The sequence below is a fragment of the Herpailurus yagouaroundi genome, unplaced genomic scaffold (assembly GCF_014898765.1).
Source record: "Herpailurus yagouaroundi ecotype Mexico unplaced genomic scaffold, PumYag 77, whole genome shotgun sequence".
NCBI classification, from domain to species: Eukaryota; Metazoa; Chordata; class Mammalia; order Carnivora; family Felidae; genus Herpailurus; species Herpailurus yagouaroundi.
The window spans coordinates 44,455,177-44,473,039 of NW_024412388.1; the positions used below are offsets into that span (position 1 = coordinate 44,455,177).

General features: G+C 54.5%; 1 protein-coding gene across 1 annotated transcript in view; it reads right to left on the bottom strand.

The window, feature by feature from the left end:
- Positions 1-3,177: 3,177 nt before the first annotated feature.
- The window catches only part of TTC22 (tetratricopeptide repeat domain 22), a 20,099-nt gene continuing 5,413 nt past the window's right edge, over positions 3,178-17,863 (bottom strand). The window contains exons 2-7 of the mRNA XM_040470362.1: positions 9,254-9,309; positions 8,941-9,056; positions 8,479-8,597; positions 7,301-7,462; positions 5,523-5,675; positions 3,178-4,989 (exon numbers count right to left, since the gene is read on the bottom strand). Coding sequence (XP_040326296.1) covers positions 4,453-4,989; positions 5,523-5,675; positions 7,301-7,462; positions 8,479-8,597; positions 8,941-9,056; positions 9,254-9,309 — 1,143 coding nt within the window. The 3' untranslated portion in view covers positions 3,178-4,452. The remainder of the gene's footprint in view (positions 4,990-5,522; positions 5,676-7,300; positions 7,463-8,478; positions 8,598-8,940; positions 9,057-9,253; positions 9,310-17,863) is intronic.

Here is a 17,863-nt window from a genome sequence, read left to right on the forward strand (position 1 = left end):
GGGGAAAGTCAAGTTCATCTGCGTGGCCCCTGCAGGTGAACCTGACAGAAAAGAAGATTTCACCTCAACAGCAGGACAGACTCAGAAGACTTAGGTCCGCTGAAAATGGAAATGCTTCCTTCACGGTCGTGAGCTGCCTGTCTTCCAGGGCCGTGCATACGGTTTAGACAGAACACTCACTGTTGAGAGGAGTTCTGATCTAGAAGGAGAGGCTGGAAGAGGGGATGACTAATGTTCTTTCCAACACTGAGATTCTAGGAACCTGCAACTGCAAAGGCTCACCCGTTTTCACCATCTTTAACGTGCCTGGCTCACATTGGCTAAACGGGAGTTTCTGGCTGCCTGATGCTGGCTGCTAGACCCGGAGGAAGGAGTGGGCAGGCAGCACGAGGTGTGACTCATCTTCATTATTCCGATTATGGGGCCGTTAAGGCTTTTACTCTGCAATGCTCCCCTAAGGAACCCCTGCGGCTTCAGCTATAGGACAGTTGTCCTCCTGGCCACCTAGTGGACAGAGGTGTTCTGCAGTGTTCAAAGCTGTAATTAAATAAAGATCACCCACCCACTAGCCTCTTCCTGGGGGACTTCCTTACCTACAGCCTTAGCAGTGACTTGTTGAACAGGTGGAGACAAGGGCCAGGTTCCAAGTCCCAGGGGCTGCCATCTTGGGGAAAGGTCACAACGGAGGCGGAGTATGACTGGTGTAGAGGGGGAGGGGTGGGCCAGCACTGCCAGCTAAAACCTTTGAGAGCTTTCCATTGGTCTTCCAAAGTCCCCAGTGTGGCCCACAAAGGCCCTGCATAGCCTGCCCTGCCTGGTCTAGACTGTGAGCTCCCTGAAGGCAAAGGCAGGGTCTATTTTGGTCTCCACTGTAGCCCCAGAACTTGGCACTGTGCTTGGCATTTGGCCAGTGCTTGGTAAATATTTGTTGAGTGAATGAATGGAAGGCCTGTGGTCTTCCTGGACTTAACAGAAATAAACTTGACAGAGGAGGCAGCTAGCTCTGAAAGGGCAGACAGCACTGGCCAAAGAGTCTGGAGGTGGGGTTCGAGTGTGTACCTGCCATCAATTTGTTGCTTGACCATAGTCAAGTCCTGCTCTCTCTCTTTTTATTTTTTAAATGTTTATTTATTTGGGGGGGGGGGCATGAGCAGGGGAGGGGCAGAGAGAGAGGGAGGCACAGAATCCGAAGCAGGCTCCAGGCTCCAAGCCGTCAGCACAGAGCCCGACACAGGGCCCGAACCCACAAACCGTGAGATCGTGACTCGAGCTGAAGTCAGACATTTAACCAACTGAGCCACCCAGGCACCCCTCAAGTCCTGCTCTCTTGCCTTGGTTTCCCAATCACAGAATTGGGGAATTGACAGAAGGTGGCAAGGAGGCGGCAAGAAAGCCCACGCTTTCTAGTTGAGCTCGAAGCCTCAAAGTTCTCTGGGCCGCAGACCCGGCCCTAACCTCAGCCCTCATGGACGTGGTGATGGAGTCACCTGTTTGGGGACTGAGGCAGCCATGTCACTGCTGAGACTTTACTCATTTCAGTGACTAACCTGAGCCTACCTTGTGTGCTAAGCTCAGTGCAGGGCCATGGGGTTGAATCAGAGGTGGTTACTGCTGTAAAGATTCCAGAGTTGAGTGGGGTGGGGGTGGGGGGGGCCGACAAACGTGTTGAGATACTTATGACCCATGGAGAGAGGAAAAAAGGCAATGCAGTGGGGGGCACAATACCCCAAAAGCAATCCGTGCGTAAAAGAGAGTGATTAATGAGAACTGGGAGGATTTGACAAGACCCCCTGGAGGAGGCACCTTTGAGCCAAAGACTTGGGATAGAAATTACAGGAAAAAAGCCAGCAGAGGAATAGTATATGCAAAGGCACAGAGGTGAGGCAGTCTGGGGAGGGAGACCAGGACCCGGCATGGAGGGAGCAGGGCTGAAATGATGGGATGTGTTGGCGATCACAAGCCCAACTCTAGACCACAGATGACACATCCTCCAGGAAGGGCTTTGTCCCAGGAGGCAGCACACAACAGGACAGGTCTGGTCCCAATCCTGCCTGGCTCTTCCCATTTTTATCTGTGACCTCGTTCAGTGGCTCAGTGTCCTCATCTATAAAATGAGGATTATGGTGCCTACTCTTCAGGGCTGGTGACGATTGCATGGTCAATGAGGTTGCATGTGTGAACAGCCTTGCCCATAAGGAGGCAACCCCCAGAAATGGGGTTTCCTTTCTCTTTTTGGCTTCTGGCCAGAAGGCGGATACCCTTGCAAGAAGCTCTCGTGTGTGTATGTCAGTCGTTTACAGAGTTAGCTACGAATGAGAGTGGCAGAAAGAAAGTTTATTGAAAAGGCTTGACAGGGGGCGCCTGGGTGGCGCAGTCGGTTAAATGTCCGACTTCAGCCAGGTCACGATCTCACGGTCCGTGAGTTCGAGCCCCGCGTCAGGCTCCGGGCTGATGGCTCGGAGCCTGGAGCCTGTTTCCGATTCTGTGTCTCCCTTTCTCTCTGCCCCTCCCCTGTTCATGCTCTGGCTCTGTCTGTCCCATAAATAAATAAAAACGTGGAAAAAAAAAAAAAAACAAAGAAAAGGCTTGACAGGAGTGGGAGGCAATGGAGGGAGAAAGCCACGACCCGGAGGTCAGGAAAAGTAAGGTAAAGCAGCAAACTGGAAAGCCTGGGGATGCAGACAAACTTCACCAACGTCCCAGTTTTGCCCACAAACTGCCTTGAATTCAGTTTGTGTGTTTAGGGAAGCAGAAGAAACAGTTGGTTTTCTGTTCTAGGGAAGGTTCCGGGTCACGGTTGTGGGTGGAGAAGGGAGTGGGGGAGAAGAGGACAGGGCTGTGGAGTCACCTGCTGGACTCTGCTGCAGTGGAGGGGAGAGGAAGGCAGGAGGGAGAGAAGGTCACCACCCAGAGCGGGGAGCCATGAAGAGCCATGAGGTGGAATTTGGGGGCCCTGGTCATGATCTCATGGTTCGTGAGTTCAAGCCCTACGTCCAGCTCGGAGTCTCCTTGAGATTCTCTCTCCCTTGCTCTCTGCCCCTCCCCTGCTCGCATGCACTCTCTCTCAAAATAAATAAATAAACTTAAAAAAAAAAAAAAAAGGAACATTATCCTGATGGATATCAGAGTGCCCCATGTGACAGGTGACACATAAACCCTTAACACATAAACACATAATGCTTTAGTGTTCATCAGTTTATTGGGATTTTTCCAAACCTGAACATGCTGCCAGTAGGTTTGAAGTACAGGGGTGGGAGGCTAGGAGGCGTGACTTTGGGCAAGCCACCTCCTTTCCAGGGCTGTCAGTATTGTCAGCTACACACGGGATTGGAGTGCGTGATCTCTAAGGACGGCCCTTCTCAGTCTGTCCTCCATCTGTCATGAGAGACCTGAGAAGCAGTGCAGGGGTGCTGGCCTATCCCTGGTGAAGTTTGAGGATCAGGGATATGAACAAAGCAATGAGTATCACTCACTCTAAAGAAAGGGAAAAATGCAGAATAAATCACAAACCATTATGGGGGTCTTGCCATTGCCGTTACGAACAGTCAGCATTCCCGGAGTCTGGAATTTTAGGTGAAATTGGCTCTTACACGTGGGACCACAAGAATCCAGCACGGCCGTTCTAAGATTTACTGGCAATCAGAGCTTACGTCTTTGACAGTAAACTTCTGCATCTAAGATTCTGTGACTACAAGTCCAAGAGCGTAAAATTCCAAGACTTTTTTCAGTCTCTTGTGGAGGGTTCAAACCTCGGAGCAGGTGGTGCCTCCTGATGGGCGGGGACCCTCGGTTCTCCTAAGCACAGGGAAGTCAAGCAAAGATTCCATTTGATGGGCTCTATTTCAGGGAGTTTGGGGGCCTTTCAGACCAAGTTCACCAAGGGGGAGGCCTGCTGGAAGACTGCTAGGCAGGTGGGGAAAAGCCCTGAGCAGCCGGGTGTAGACCTGCTCTTACCTGCCCGTTATCTCACTGCGCAGTTTTGCCCTCTGCTCTGACATGGCTTTTCTGGCTGCAGGACCTGAGACCCACTCCAGTCAATGTATGTACAGGGGGCTTTATTACAAGGATAGAGTGAGGCTCACGGCACCCCAAAGACAGGAACTCAGTCCTCAAGGATTGCGCACGGGGACTAAAGAGCCGCCAAAACGGGGGCAATTACCTTCGGTATCTTGCATCCATCTTACTTTTTTCGCATATTTGCACAATTCGGCCCTTCATCAGGCAGTTTCCCAGGGGCCTTACCTACCTCCCTGCGGTCCTTAATCGGCCCTCTGTGCCTCGATGGGCATGCCAAACCACCCCGGTTTCTCAACGTCCCTCCCAGTACCCGAAAGAGAATCTAATTGGCTCGGCTCAGCAGCCAGCCTATGGCAGGGCGGGCCCGTTTTGAGCGCCCAGACCCGGCCCAATCAGCTGGAGGTGGGCCTCAGCAGGGCGGGGCCTCGAGGGCCCTTAGAGGGAGAAGGCGCGGCGGCCCCGCGGCACGCCGGAGCCCTCGCCGTCCTGCTCCATGGTCTCGAAGAGCAGTCGCACCAGCGCCGGCCGTCCCTGGGCCACCAAGGCTCGGGCCAGTCCCAGCACCTCGCCCGTGTGGCCGCGCCACAAGCGCTGCAGCTCCTGGCGCAGGCGCGCCGCGGGGTACTTGCCCTGGGCACGGCGCAGCCACGCGTCCACCTCGCGGCCCAGCTCGGCGTCGCTCAGCTGCTCCTGGCTCCACTGCGCCAGCAGCGCCTCGAGCAGGCAGCCGAAGCCCTCGGTGTGGCTGGAGCCCGCGTCGTCCAGCTCCACGGCGCGCTTGAAGCAGGCCGCCGCGTTGGCATCCTCGCCCTTGATGCGCAGGCACTTGCCCCGCAGCAGCTGCAGCTCGGGCAGCGTGGCGCCCAGCTCCGACTCGCCGGCCTTGGCCAGGAAGACGAGCGCCTGGTTCAGCGCCGCCTCGTCCACTGCCAGCAGCTCCTGCACGGCGTCCACGCCCATGTAGTAGTACACCTAGGTGGATGGAGGTGGGGGGCGAGGGCAGGGCGAGCCTTTCTCTCTGCTCCTTCAGGGCCCAGGCTTGCTTTTTTAAAAAGTCCTTTCATGCATTCATTCCCACCCCTCCCTCCCCCACAATTCTTTGGCAAATTTCGGCCCCGCCCAGGGAAAAGGAGAGGAAGCGCTCATTCCGGTTCCAGCCCACAACTTTTGGTCATATAATCTTGAGCGAGGCAATCTCTGGGCCTCGGTTTTCTCATCTGTAAAATTATGATACTGTCACCTCTTGGAAATCGTCCGTTGTGCCCAGAAGGCATCTCTGGATAGAGTAATGGCCCGAGTGCTTTAGAAAGAGGTTGGTCCTGTTCTAAATGCCCTATGTGCATTTTCTCACACAATCCTCACCACGGCTGTAGGAGGTGGGTAGGTTATCAGGCTGGGGGATAGCTTCATTTCTCCCTGTGTCCTCAGTGCTCAGGCCTAACTTGGCAGAGAGCAAATAGATTTGCAGTAAGCCATTGGCTACTCAAGCCAAGAGGTTGCCTTACCTGGCCAATGTCCAGGTAGGTCTTGAGGCCTGGGCACACCTTGACCACTTCCTCCAGGTCGGCCTTGGCACAGGCCAGGTGGTTCCTGTCAGGCATGCCCCCGAGCCCCATCTTGGCTCGCTCCAGGTCGTGCAGGTAGGCTCTGAGGTGGATCTGTCCATAGAGTCAGCTCAGGGACAATGCTCCAAGCAAGGACCTCTGCCCTCCCTTCTGCCCTTTTTCTCAGCAGCAACTCAGGGGAGTTCTGTGGTGCAGTAGAAGGTCCCTGAGACTGGGACCCCAGAGTCCTACGTCCTGGTTCTGTGCCAGCTGTGCTCATCACACCCTTTCTGGGCCTTAGTTTCCCTATCTGTACAACGAGGGGGCGTTGGATGAAGCTAAGAGCCCCTCATTCATTCAACAAATACGTATTGAGTGCCCACCATATGCCGGGCCAGTGCTAGGTACTAGGGGTGCAGTGGTGACAAGTGGCCGGGGAAAAATAAACAGGGTGATAGGCTACAGGTGACTGGGGGAGGGGGCTATTTTAGATAAGATGCAGAACCGAACTTGTGAGAGTTCACATAAGCAGTTTGGAAGGAATGGCAGGTAGCCCCAACTTAAAAGCATCAAATTACAAATAATTCCAGACTCTCGCTTTCATCCCCACTTCCTCCTTTCCCCCACCCTTGGGACATTAAAAAAAAAATCTAGAGGTTCTGAAGGGACTCTAGGGATCTAGAGGGAGGCATGAGAAGGAGGAAGTAGGGAAAAGGGGTGATTGTTGTTGAAGGTATTAACGCTCTGGTTCTAGGAAAGCATCGCGAGGTGGGGGAGGAGGGAGCTCGGGCTTTGGAGCCATTTGGACTTAGCTGAATTCCAGCCCCCCACTTCTTAGCACGTGAGCTGGGGAGGATGTTGTTCAACCTCTGTGAGCCTTATTTTCCACATTCGAACAATTAGTACACTAGTATCTTCCTTGGAGAGTCCCCATGACGGTTGAGAGAACATATTCTAGCCAAGATCTAGCATGGTAGGTGCTCAGTTCATTCATCCATTCGCTCACTCATCCATTCGTTCATTCATTCACAAATATTTGGCAAGAGCCTGTTATGTGCCAAGTTCTGTTCTACCAAGAGCCTGTTCTACACACCCAGGATACAGTAGAGAGCAACACAACAAAAATTCCCTGTCCCCACGGAGCATGTATTTTAGTGTGAGGGAGAGAAAGACAACATATATGGTAAATAAATAGTATGTTGGGGAGTAATGCGTCCTAGGAAGAAGAAGTAAATTAAGAAAAGAGGAAACAAAATGTTGGTAAGAGGTTGGCATTTCAGTAAGATGGTGCTGGAAGCTTCCTTTTCGTCAAGACTTCCAGGAAGTGAGGAAGGAAGCCAGTCAGGGAGAAGAACATCCCAGGCAGAGGTCATTATCCATACCTCACAGTTTGGGGAATGGCGTTTTAGAGAAGTGGCTGGCCCCCAGTCCCAGAGTGATAGGTGGACAGGCCAGATTTCAACCCAGGTCAGTCAGACTATATTGAGGGCTAACCAAGAAGAGGCTGGACGTCATTGACCAGGTCATTTTGGAGGGATGCCCGCAGCGGGTAGGAGTCTCCTTCATTCTTTCACGCAACAACCTTACGGAATATAAACCTTGTGTCTTGATGACACCTCAGCTCCTTTCTACCATGACGGCTCTGTGACCTTTGGGCTCCGGCAACACAGCCTTAACCCCGGGCCCTTGTTCTCTGATTCCTGATGGCAGGATGAGGCGAAGCTTGCAGGCTGACTCACCTTGGCCCTTGTGCAGTATGCCTGCCAGTTGAGCTCCGGATCCCGTAGGACATCTAGAGCCATGTTGCAGGTGCCAATGGCCATATCCTGCTTCCCTAGGAAGTGGAAGATTTTGGCCAGGCGATTCAGGATGGGGGGTTGGTCCTTGGCTATCTCAATGGCCTAGGGAGGGGAGAAGGGTAAGAGCAAACTACTTGTCTGGTTATTTGCAGGAACCCCATCTCTGGGTAGAGCCATGTCACTTCAATGTTCTTGTTCCCTAAATCCACCTGCCACTAGGTTTGGTCATATGGAACCTAACACCTTAGGGTATGACTCCCTGGCACCCAGCTCCCGAGAGTCAGACTCTCATGCTCCCCACCACGTTCATGTGTCCCATCTGGTGAATCCCCCCCATACCCTAGGCAAACCTCTCTTCCTCAGACACATCCAGTGCAGGCTCCCCAATTTCCCAGGGCAGATGGAAGGAGGTGCCAGAATCGGCCTCTACCTCCCCCATACTTACACAGTGCAGTGTTTCTCTCCGGACCACAGCACTTGCCCCCTATATTGTTACTGACCACTGCCTGTCCTGTGTGGGTCGCTGTCTCTGAGATAGTGGAACCTGCAGGGACTTCCTCACTGTGCCCGGGCACAGAGTAGGTCCTCCAGGAGGGGTGGAGGCAGTGTGTTTGTTAACTCAGATAAAAGCTCTCAGAATCCTCATGAACCAGCTTTTATGTTCTGTTCTACCATCTCTCATCAAGGACTTGCTCATTAATCCACCCACCAGCAAACATTAGGGATGTGCCCCGTGCAGGGCTCTGTGCTGAGGGCACAGGTTAATGAATACTATCCTGGGGTCTTGGGACTTGCCTTAGGGTCACATGGCCCAGGGACAGAGCTGGCACAAGACCCCAGCCAAGCCCAGCTGCTTTCCACTATGTCACTGGGTGCAGGGAGGGACAGTGAGAACCACAGCCTGACCGGGAGAAGTCTGAGGCGATATCTGAGACATGGAGAATAGCTTAGAAGACAAGGCTGGAGAAGTGGGCTTGGGGTGGACGTGGGATTCCGGAAGAGGAGGCTGGGGGGGGGGGGGGGGGGGCGCCCCCGCGGGGCGGGTGGGGGGGGGGGGGGGGGGGGGGGGGGCCAGGCTCCATCCCGGTTTGACAGGTGGGTGTGGCCAGGGGCCGTACCTTGCCAAAGCAGTCCAGGGGGTCGGTTCCCGAGTACCCGCAGTCGTGGACACCCATGGGGGTGGTGGAGAAGGTGTCCTTCCTCTCCAGCAGCATCCCGAGGTAGCACCAGGCCAGAGCTGGGGGTGAAGTGTGGGAGAGGGGTGTCTAGGAAGCAGCAGGGTGGAGACAGGGAGGAAGCCCAGGACGAGGGAGGGGGCCGGCTCCACGCAAGGTGTCAGCCCCGAGGAAAATGAAGGGAGCGTCTGTGGCCTGGAATCACCAAGCGAGGTGCAAGGTACCTGAGTTCTGTGAGATGAATCAACAAGTATATGGGACAGAGGTGGCAGAGAGAGAGAAGCAGGATCCCCAGAGGGAGATGATGCCAGAGGTGGGGACAGTGATGGTGACCGGCAGGGCTAGTGACTGGAAAAGGGAGAGCCAGGCAGAGGCTGCTCTAGCACCTGTCCCCGTGGGCCCTACCTTGGTGGTGGGGGTCCGAGGACTTGAGCACTTGCCGGAGCAGGGCCAGCGTGCGGTTGAAGGCAGGCAGCCTCTTCTGCTCCTCACTGCCCAGCTCCAGGAAGATGCCATCTAGCCTGTGGCCAAGAAGGGGATGCGGGTGGCTGGCACCCCCTCCCACTGTCCCTGGGGTGCTGTGAGTACTCCCCAGGCCAGTGGCAGGGAGGGGAACTTGGGGAGCCCTTGCCATGGAAATGGGCTCAGCCGCCTCTTCCCCGGGTTCCAGGCCATGCCCCCCGCCCCCACCATCCAGTCCCCTGCTCCCCAGCCTGACCTGATGAAGAGCGTGGCCATGGTGAAGTACCAGCCCCTTTTCTCCTCCGCTGGGATCTAGGAAAGCAGAGAATGGCCCGTGGTGCTATTATTGAGGTACTCGAGCCATTATTGTTCATAGATTCCCACACTCGCCCCGAACCCCGAAAAGCAGGAGAGGACACCTTTGATCATGGTCCTGGATCTGCCACTGCTGGCCGAGTGACCTTGGGTGAATCACTTTCCTTCTCTGACTATGGAGGCTTTGACAAGATAACCTGTGTGAATGTCCTGAGTACGGTGTGCATCGAGGAGCAGGAGTGGCATACGTTTCTTCCCCTCCATCTTGCTTTTCAAGCTAAGCTTCCCTCCCCCTGACTCCCCTCCCTGTGCTCTGGAGTCCCCCATTCCAGGGCCCACATGCCACTGGTCACCTTCTTGTCCTCCCCCCCACCCCCGCAATGTCCACTCGCTTCTCCCCTTTGGCGCTTTCCCTCAGCTTCCCCCTTCCTGAGAAAGCCCCTTTGGGCTTGTTTTTAGAGTTCAGCTGAAGCCCAGGACCCCCCCGAACTGTTTTCCCATTGTTATTCTTGCCAACCTTGCCATGCATTTAGACCGACTTGGGCACCGGATAAAATATTTATGCTGTTATTTATGGGAGTAGCTGCTGCTGCCTCGGGAAGGAATTTTAATGAAAACCAATAAAACCCCTAGTGCATATCAGCAGCTCCGCTTCGGGCTCTGGTCCCTCCCTCCACTTTCGTCTCCTGGTGTGGGTCTCCGGGCTGGATTCTGCGCTCACCACCCCCCACCTACCATGGCCTCCTCAGCTCAGGATCCCCATCCTCTCTCCACCCCGACTCCTAGCAGCAGTGAATGCATTCGGTCCAGCCAGCATTTCTGGGCATCTGTGTCGTGAGCCCCTGTGTTGAGTGCTATAGGGATGTGGCCCTGAACCGGGCCTACACCCTGGCCCAAATCGGTTCCCGATCTAGCTCGGAAAACAGACCCAGGCATCAATAACAGGGCTTGACTGAGCGCCTGCCATGTGCCACGATTCTGACACCCAATCTCTCAATCTCACCATAACTTATCAGGTACGTATCATCTGCCTCTTACAGAGGACCATACTGAGGCTCAGAGAGGTAAAGTGACTTGCCTGAGGTCACACAGCATGTGAGTGTCAGAGCTGGAACTTGTACTCCCTTTGTTAGGCTCCAAAGCCCAGGCTCCCCTTACACACCAGGTTGCCAGTGACACTAGTATGAGGCGGAGTTTGAACAACAAGGCCATGAAAATGATGTGGACAAGCGCACCGGGATGAGGAGGCCGCTCCCAGCTGAAAGACTCTGAGAAGGTCTTGCAGAGGATGGACTGTAAGGTGAGGCTTGAATAGCAGTGGTGTCTCAGAGGCTGGAATGGGGAGCCTCTGGGGAGGCTGTGGATGAGCTTAGAGGGAGAAGAGAGAAAGAGGGGCCCTGTGAGTCAGATCCCACTGAGTGGAGTGATGTGACGGCCCACTGAAGCAGGGGTCTTCACCCAGCGCCCAGGCCAGATCACCTAGAGGCGGCCCCGCTAATCACACTTCTTAGCCATGATTCACCAAGTATCTTCTCTGTTCGGCTCAGGCTGGGTGATGCAGACAAGAGAGGAAAGGCAGGTCCCACCTTTAGAAGCTCCCAGTGTGGCGTGAAAGCCAGATGGTCTCACAATCAGGGTGGAAGGAACGCCAGGGGTTACGAGCAGAAGTATCCTACACGATACAGGAGTGCCCACAGAGCGAGGGGAGGGCTTGCCGGAGCAGGGTTCTCCAGGACAAGTAGGAACCACCCAAATGGACACCAGGAGAGAAGGCATCAGATGGAGGGGACATCGTGTCCCCTCAGAGGTGAGGGGCCGTGGTGTGTTGTAAGGGGCGGGGGGATGAGCCAGCAGGAGGGGCCCCTGATTGCCTGGCTCAGGACCTGGAGTTTGTGTGCAGGGCAGTGGGGAGCCACAGAAAGGGGAGTGCCAGGATCCAGTGCGTTTTTACATTCACATCACCTGGGAGGGTGATCCTGGCACTTAGGTGCGAATATGTATATGGGGCTTTAGCTGAGAATAGGGCTGTCCAGAGGGGAGAGCGCAGTTGCCAAGGGTTAAAGGGCATCCTCGAGGGCTCAGGGGGGAAACGTTTGCCACAGCGGAAGGCCAGGATGGGCTTTAAGCCTTTGGCTTAGGACCGAAGGCATAAGTTCCTCAGGCGTCCTGGCTATCTAAAGTATGATCTCATGACCTCTGGCCCCATGCCCACTTGGAGGTCGGCCAAACTGAGTCACGGTGGGGAGACACAGGATCTGCTCCCTTGTCCAGGCTTCTGACAAGCAGGTATGGCCCCAAGCGAGAGCAGAGGCTCGGGTGGCTGATGGGCCTGGCCATATGAGGTGGGTGACCCTGGACGGATGAGTTGCCTCTCAGACGCTGTGTCCTTATGTGCAGAAGAGGATAATAATATAGGCCTCACAGGCATTGTGAGGGCAGTGGCCAGCTCAGAGTACATGCTCCATAAACATTTGATCCCTTTTCTTCTGGCGTGGGTTAGAGTTGAGCTGGGCTAGGGGTATCTAGGAGGCTGCTCTGTCCATGGGACCTATTTCAGTTCCCTGTGTGGCAACGAGGTCTCGGGCCCTGGAGTCCACAGGTGTCCTGGCCCACCCTGCTGTCTACCACCCTGCCCCACCCCATCACAGTGCAACGAGGGCCTCAGATCCCCCTTGGGGTCCCAAGCACCTTTCTCCCCAGTGTCGGAGAGTAATGTGGTATCCTCAGGGCTCTCCCTGGTTCCTCTTGTTTGGCACTCAAGCCGCAAGAAAGTAAGTTATGTGCCCAAACCACAGTTAGTACCTGGCAGAGCGGCACTTAAATTCATGCCTTCACAATCCTAGCCTGAAGCATTGTCCACAGCACTGTTACCTTGATTACTCTCCTCTCTCTGAGGATACTGAGACCACGGAAGTGAAGCAACGTAACCACGGTCACACACGAGTTAGTATCCGGACTTAAAACCCATTGGTTTCACCACCACTCTTGATATCCTGGAGTAATTCAAGAGCCTGGTTATGGTTTGCACTACGCAGGCAATACCACCACCTGGCGGCGGTATGCCTGAATTGCAGGGCTAACTCCTCATTCCCTTCAACTTGAAGGTTAAAACAGATTTTCAGAAAAGAAACTAGCTGAGCGACATCTCTACCACAAATCCCAAACATAGTCCCTCCTCAGAGTCCGTTGAAGAGTGACACTTGCAGGAGAGCTTATGGGGTTGCAGATTTGGAATGGGGTTATTGACATAAACAGATCTAGTCTGAGGCCTCATCTGTCCGAGCTTTCATCTTCTATCCCCGTGATGAAGCTGGTGGACTCTGTTCACTCTGCTATGCAATCCTGGCCTGAAAATGGGCTGTCTCTTTAAAAATCCTTCTGGTTGTAACTGAAGCAGCAGCTGAGGCTGTTGCCAGGGGCAACCTGGCAAGCCACAGTGCGTTAAATTAAATTAAACAGGCCTCTGGCTGCCCCCCTCCCCTCCTGGAGAAGGGAGGGCTGCTCCACCTCTCTCCTGGAGAATAAAATTGCTGTGAAACCTCTCAGGGCTGCAAGGCATTCATTTCCAGAGTTATAGCTCCCAGGGGCAAGGTGTTTGGAGGCAGCCCGGGAGTCCCTGAAAGGGCTTCTGCCAGAGGAGGAGTCTTCACTGGGGGGTCTGCCCAGCCTGGGCTCTGGGCAGCACAACACGCTTTCTCTTGTTTGGTCCTCGTCACAGACCTGGGAGCTGGGGGTTCCAGGTCTGTAGAGGGGGCCAGCCCAGGCTTCACGCTGGAGGGGTCTCACATTAGGCTGCCCCTCGTGGCAGATCTGTGGGAGGGAACTGGGCAATGCCCAGGCACCAGCGCCAACCCTAAAGTGAAATCCTTAGATCCTGGGACCAAGTGAGGCACTGCTCTCAGGCAAGGGGTCCGCAGGACATTTCCCTACTCCCCAGAGGCTCGCACTGTTATTTCCCTCATTTTAGAGAGGCAGAAACAGAGGCTCGAAGAGGCAGAGGCTTGCCTACTTGACCCGGCTCCTCTGACTTCAAGTTCATGTTCTTCCCACAACATCGAGCTGCAAGGGTTTGCGCGGTGCTTACCACTTACAGAGTGGACTCACACAGATTCCATTCGATCCTCAGACCCTCCCGTGTGGAATGTAAAATGTGTCACCATTACTCTCTTAGCACAGACGGGAAAACTGAGATGGGCCCATGTCCTCAAGGTCACACGCCGGCCGTGTAAAAGCCCAGACTGAAACCTGGAAACGGTGCTTTTGTCGCTATCCTGATAACAGCAAATTTTTTGGAGCACTTGCTAGGCGCCAGGCACATAGTTTGCGTGTTAACCCATTCCACCCCCAGGGTGACCTATGAGGTGGTGACGACGATTGGCCCAATGTTACGGAAGAGGCAACTGTGGCCCAGAGTGGCACAGCTAGAAGGCAGCAGAGCTGGGAACCCAGCAGCCCAACCCCACCACCTTTGCATCTAATGACTCCAGACGAGTGGTTCTCAAAGTGTGGTCCCCGACCAACAGCAGCAGCGGCACCTGGCAATTTGATAGAAATGAGAGTTCTCGACTCGCTGAATCAGGAACTCTGCAAGAGGGGGGCGTGTGGGGGGGACAACCTGGGTTTCAGTAGGCCCTCTGGTGTACTAGGTCCTCCCGTACTGCACCGCAGGGAGCTCAGTGGTTGGTGGATCTCTTTTTTAAATTGGCCCAGAGGGTCAGAATTGTGATCCTCAGGGAAGCCTGAAGATCCAAGGTCCTGCAGCCGCATGGGTGAGTGACAAAGGTAGGTGATCTGGCAGAACCGACAAAGAATAGTGTCAGCACAAGCCACTTAGCATCAGGACAAGCCATTACAGAGCTGGTCTGGGTTAGCTCGGCGGGTACGAGGATGGAACTTGGCCATTCCATTTACTTCAAAAGGTGGCCCCCGGAGAAGGAAATGTTGGGGTGGGGGGGCTTGGCTGTTTTAAAGGATTTCAGTAGAAGTAATATACGAAGGACCTACCAATCTATATGCGTCTGAATAGGCTCTCAGAGACCTTGTTGGTTCTTCGGGAAAATAATTGCCTTGCCATCTGAACTTTGCCCCTTTATGACATTGTACTCTACATTTCGGATTCCTTTCTGACTAGTTCTCCTTCGGGAGAGGGGGAGTGTGAAGGACCAAAAAGAAGGAGCATTTCCGAGCATCAAGTCTCCACTGGGCAATTCAGGGCCTCTGAGGACTGGATCCTCACGGCAGCCTGCGAAGGTGGAAGGCATCCTCCTCCCCTTCTGAATGAGGAGACAGAGGCTAATAAAAAAGCCACTGCCCAGCCCCACAGCCTGGGGTGGAAGTGCCAGGATTCAAGTTCAGATCTGCTTCCCTCCAACGCCCCTGTTCTTTCCACCTCATCACGCCGACCCTGTGAAGGCTGATGCTGCAGAAATAAAAGTCACAAGGTGGCAGGCTTCAGGAATGTGTTCTTGCACAACTGGAACGTCCTCTGTGAGAACACAGAGCAGGCTCCCTGCTCTGTGCCCAGAGCCCTGCCTCCACCCCAGCCCACCTGTGGGACACACTCCAGAAAGGCAAGGGCAGGAGTCCTTCTTCCCCTCACCTAGCTCCTGCTGCGGGGGGTGTGGAGAATACACAGAGGGTTGGGATTGGAGTCCCATTCCTGCCTCTGCCTCCCCCAGGGATCCTGGAAAGGCCCCTGGCCCAGCCCAGCCTTCAGCTTCTGCATCTGGATGATCCCACTCGGCCTGAACGTGTCACAGGCCTGTTGGGTGGGGTCCATGTGAGGGGTGGAGGGGATTTGAAGGAGGGGTGCTATGCCATGAGAATAAGTCACCTATGCCTCCCTGGCCTGGCTTCCCTGGACGGTCTTCATGGATTTTAAGATTTGAGCAGATTGCCCTCAGCTTCCCACTATCACCCCTAGGTCTGGCACGGCACCTAGATGGGCCATCCTGGCCTCCACTGATTCCCTAGACTTGCGGGACCGTGTTGAGCACTTCTCTGTCCCACTGTTTACAGAAAAGGGACCCTGTCTAGTCCTGAGTCCCAACCCAGCTCTAGCACCAGAAGAGACTGGGTGGGTCTGAGGAAGTCTCCTGCCTTCTGCGGTAATAACAGTGACGCCCGAATGTTCTCTGTCAGCTCCTCCCATGGGTCTGTGCTGTGTGCGCCTTAGCATTCTTTTCCCCTGTAGAAGAGGTAGCTGGGCCAGATGATGCTAAGGGCAGGTTTGACTCTGGGGTCCTGTATCAATGAGGGGGAAGCCAGTTTCCCAAACTTGCTAGGTATGAAGGGAGATAAGCCAGCAGCAAACTCAGAAGGCACTAGATAGGCAAATTTGAATGGCTCCAAGGCCAGCAGAAGGTTGGAGCTAGAGCCCAAGAAAGCTGTGCCTCGGCCTGGGCTTTAAGTCCAAGAGACCGGAGTTCAGTTCCTGCCAGTCACTCATGGCTGTGCGCCCTTGGGCAAGTCACTACATCTCTCTAGCCTCAGTTTGCTCATCTGTAAATGGACTGATACCAGGTCTGGCTTCCCAGCATCTCTGCGAGGACCCCTGACTTAGAGTGGGGTCCTCCCCAGTGCTATTGTTCTTTTCCTAAGACCGGCTGGGGCTGGGGCGAGGGAGACCTCAGGAAGGGCACGGAGGAGTGGGGGTGCTTGCTGAGGAGAGACCTGGGGGCTCCCTTGTGTCCTGGGTCCTAGCAGCCCCGTCAGGGGATGAGGATGGGAAGCCTGTGGCCACTGATGTCGCTGGGGCTAGGCCTTCCTCTGTGAGCACAGTTACACTTCCCACAACACCGTCAGGCAGGCATCTCGGACACTTGGCGCAGTTAAGCAGCTGGCCCGGGTCACCCAGGACATGGCCGGCAGGGCAGGGACTCCCTGAAGCCTGTGGACTCTCGCGCTGACACGCTGACCATAGTCACACCAGGGCACCCCCCCCCCCCCGCCCCCCAAGGGCCCAGGGTCTCAGAGCAGCTCTGGTCCTGGAAGAGAAGGGGAGAGTGAGGAAGGAAGGCTGAGGGGGAGGGGGACCACGTGGGAGGCCAAAGCTCTGTCAGGGGGGGTGTTCGTGAATTCTAGGTCTGCAGCCGGCTTTCCTGGTGGTGGCTGCAGAGGTAGGTGTGTGTGTGTGTGTGTGTGTGTGTGTGTGCATGTGCGAGCGTGCAGGGGACCCTGGAGCTACTGACCAACTGTGCCCTCTTGGCCCTTCCTACCAGGTCCCCACCCCTCTGGGTGTGGTGACTGATTGGAATGACCACACCTTTGTTTGTGAGGCTGTGGGCCAGGCCTCTAAGCTCTGCCTCCCTCTCTGCCCGCCCGAGCCGGCAGGTGCAGTCTGGGCAGCCGCAGTGCACTAGGTCACCTCGGGCGAGCCACTTCCCTCCCTGACCCTCTTGTGTCCTTGGTGTGATGGGAAGTCACAACACTCAACTGGCAGTGTGTCGAAAGTTTGAATAAAAATCAAATGCAGTCATGGGGGTGCCCGGGGGGCTCAGGTGGTTGAGCACCTGACTCTCGATTTTGGCTCAGGTCATGATCCCAGGGTTTGGGATGGAGCCCTATGTCGGGGCCCCTCCCCTGCTTGTGATCACACACCCTCTTTCTCTCTCTGTCTCTCAAAATAACTAAATAAACGTTAAAAAAAAAGATTCTTTCCCTCTGCCCCTCTCCCTCGTTTGCACGAGCTCTGTCTCTGCAAAGAAATAAGAATAAAAAAATCAATCAAAGGCACTAATGAGTGTAAAATTCTTTGCTGCGGGCCTGGCACCCATGGCGGTGGAGGCCCTCATCATCACCCCGGGGCCATGAGCAGGTGTAAAGGACCTGCATGTGTGGGGGTGGGGCAGGTGTGTGTTTAGCCACCAGTATTTGGGTAGAGGGGAAGAAAATCAAATAACTCAGCTAGCTTGGGACAGGGATATTTCTTAGAGAAAGGTTTAAGTTACCTTCTTTTAAAAAATTAGGGGTCTTGGGGCGCCTGGGTGGCTCAGTCGGTTAAGCATCTGACTTCAGCTCAGGTCACGATCTCACGGTCCGTGAGTTTGAGCCCCGCGTCGGGCTCTGGGCTGATGGCTCGGAGCCTGGAGCCTGCTTCCGATTCTGTGTCTCCCTCTCTCGCTGCCCCTCCCCCGTTCATGCTCTGTCTCTCTCTGTCTCAAAAATAAATAAATGTTAAAAAAAATTTAAAAAAAAATTAGGGGTCTTATCCAGATGACCAACAGACACATGAAAAAATGCTCCACATCACTCATCATCAGGGAAATACAAATCACAACCACAATGAGATACCACCTTATACCTGTCAGAATGGCTAACATGAACAACTCAGGCAACAACAGATGTTGGAGAGGATGCAGAGAGAGAGGAACACTTAGGCACTGTTGATGGGAGTGCAAACTGGTGCAGCCACTCCGGAAAACACTGTGGAGGTTCCTCAAAAAATTAAAAATAGATCTACCCTATGACCCAGCAATAGCACTGCTAGGAATTTACCCAAGGGATACAGGAGTGCTGATGCATAGGGGCACTTGTACCCCAATGTTTACAG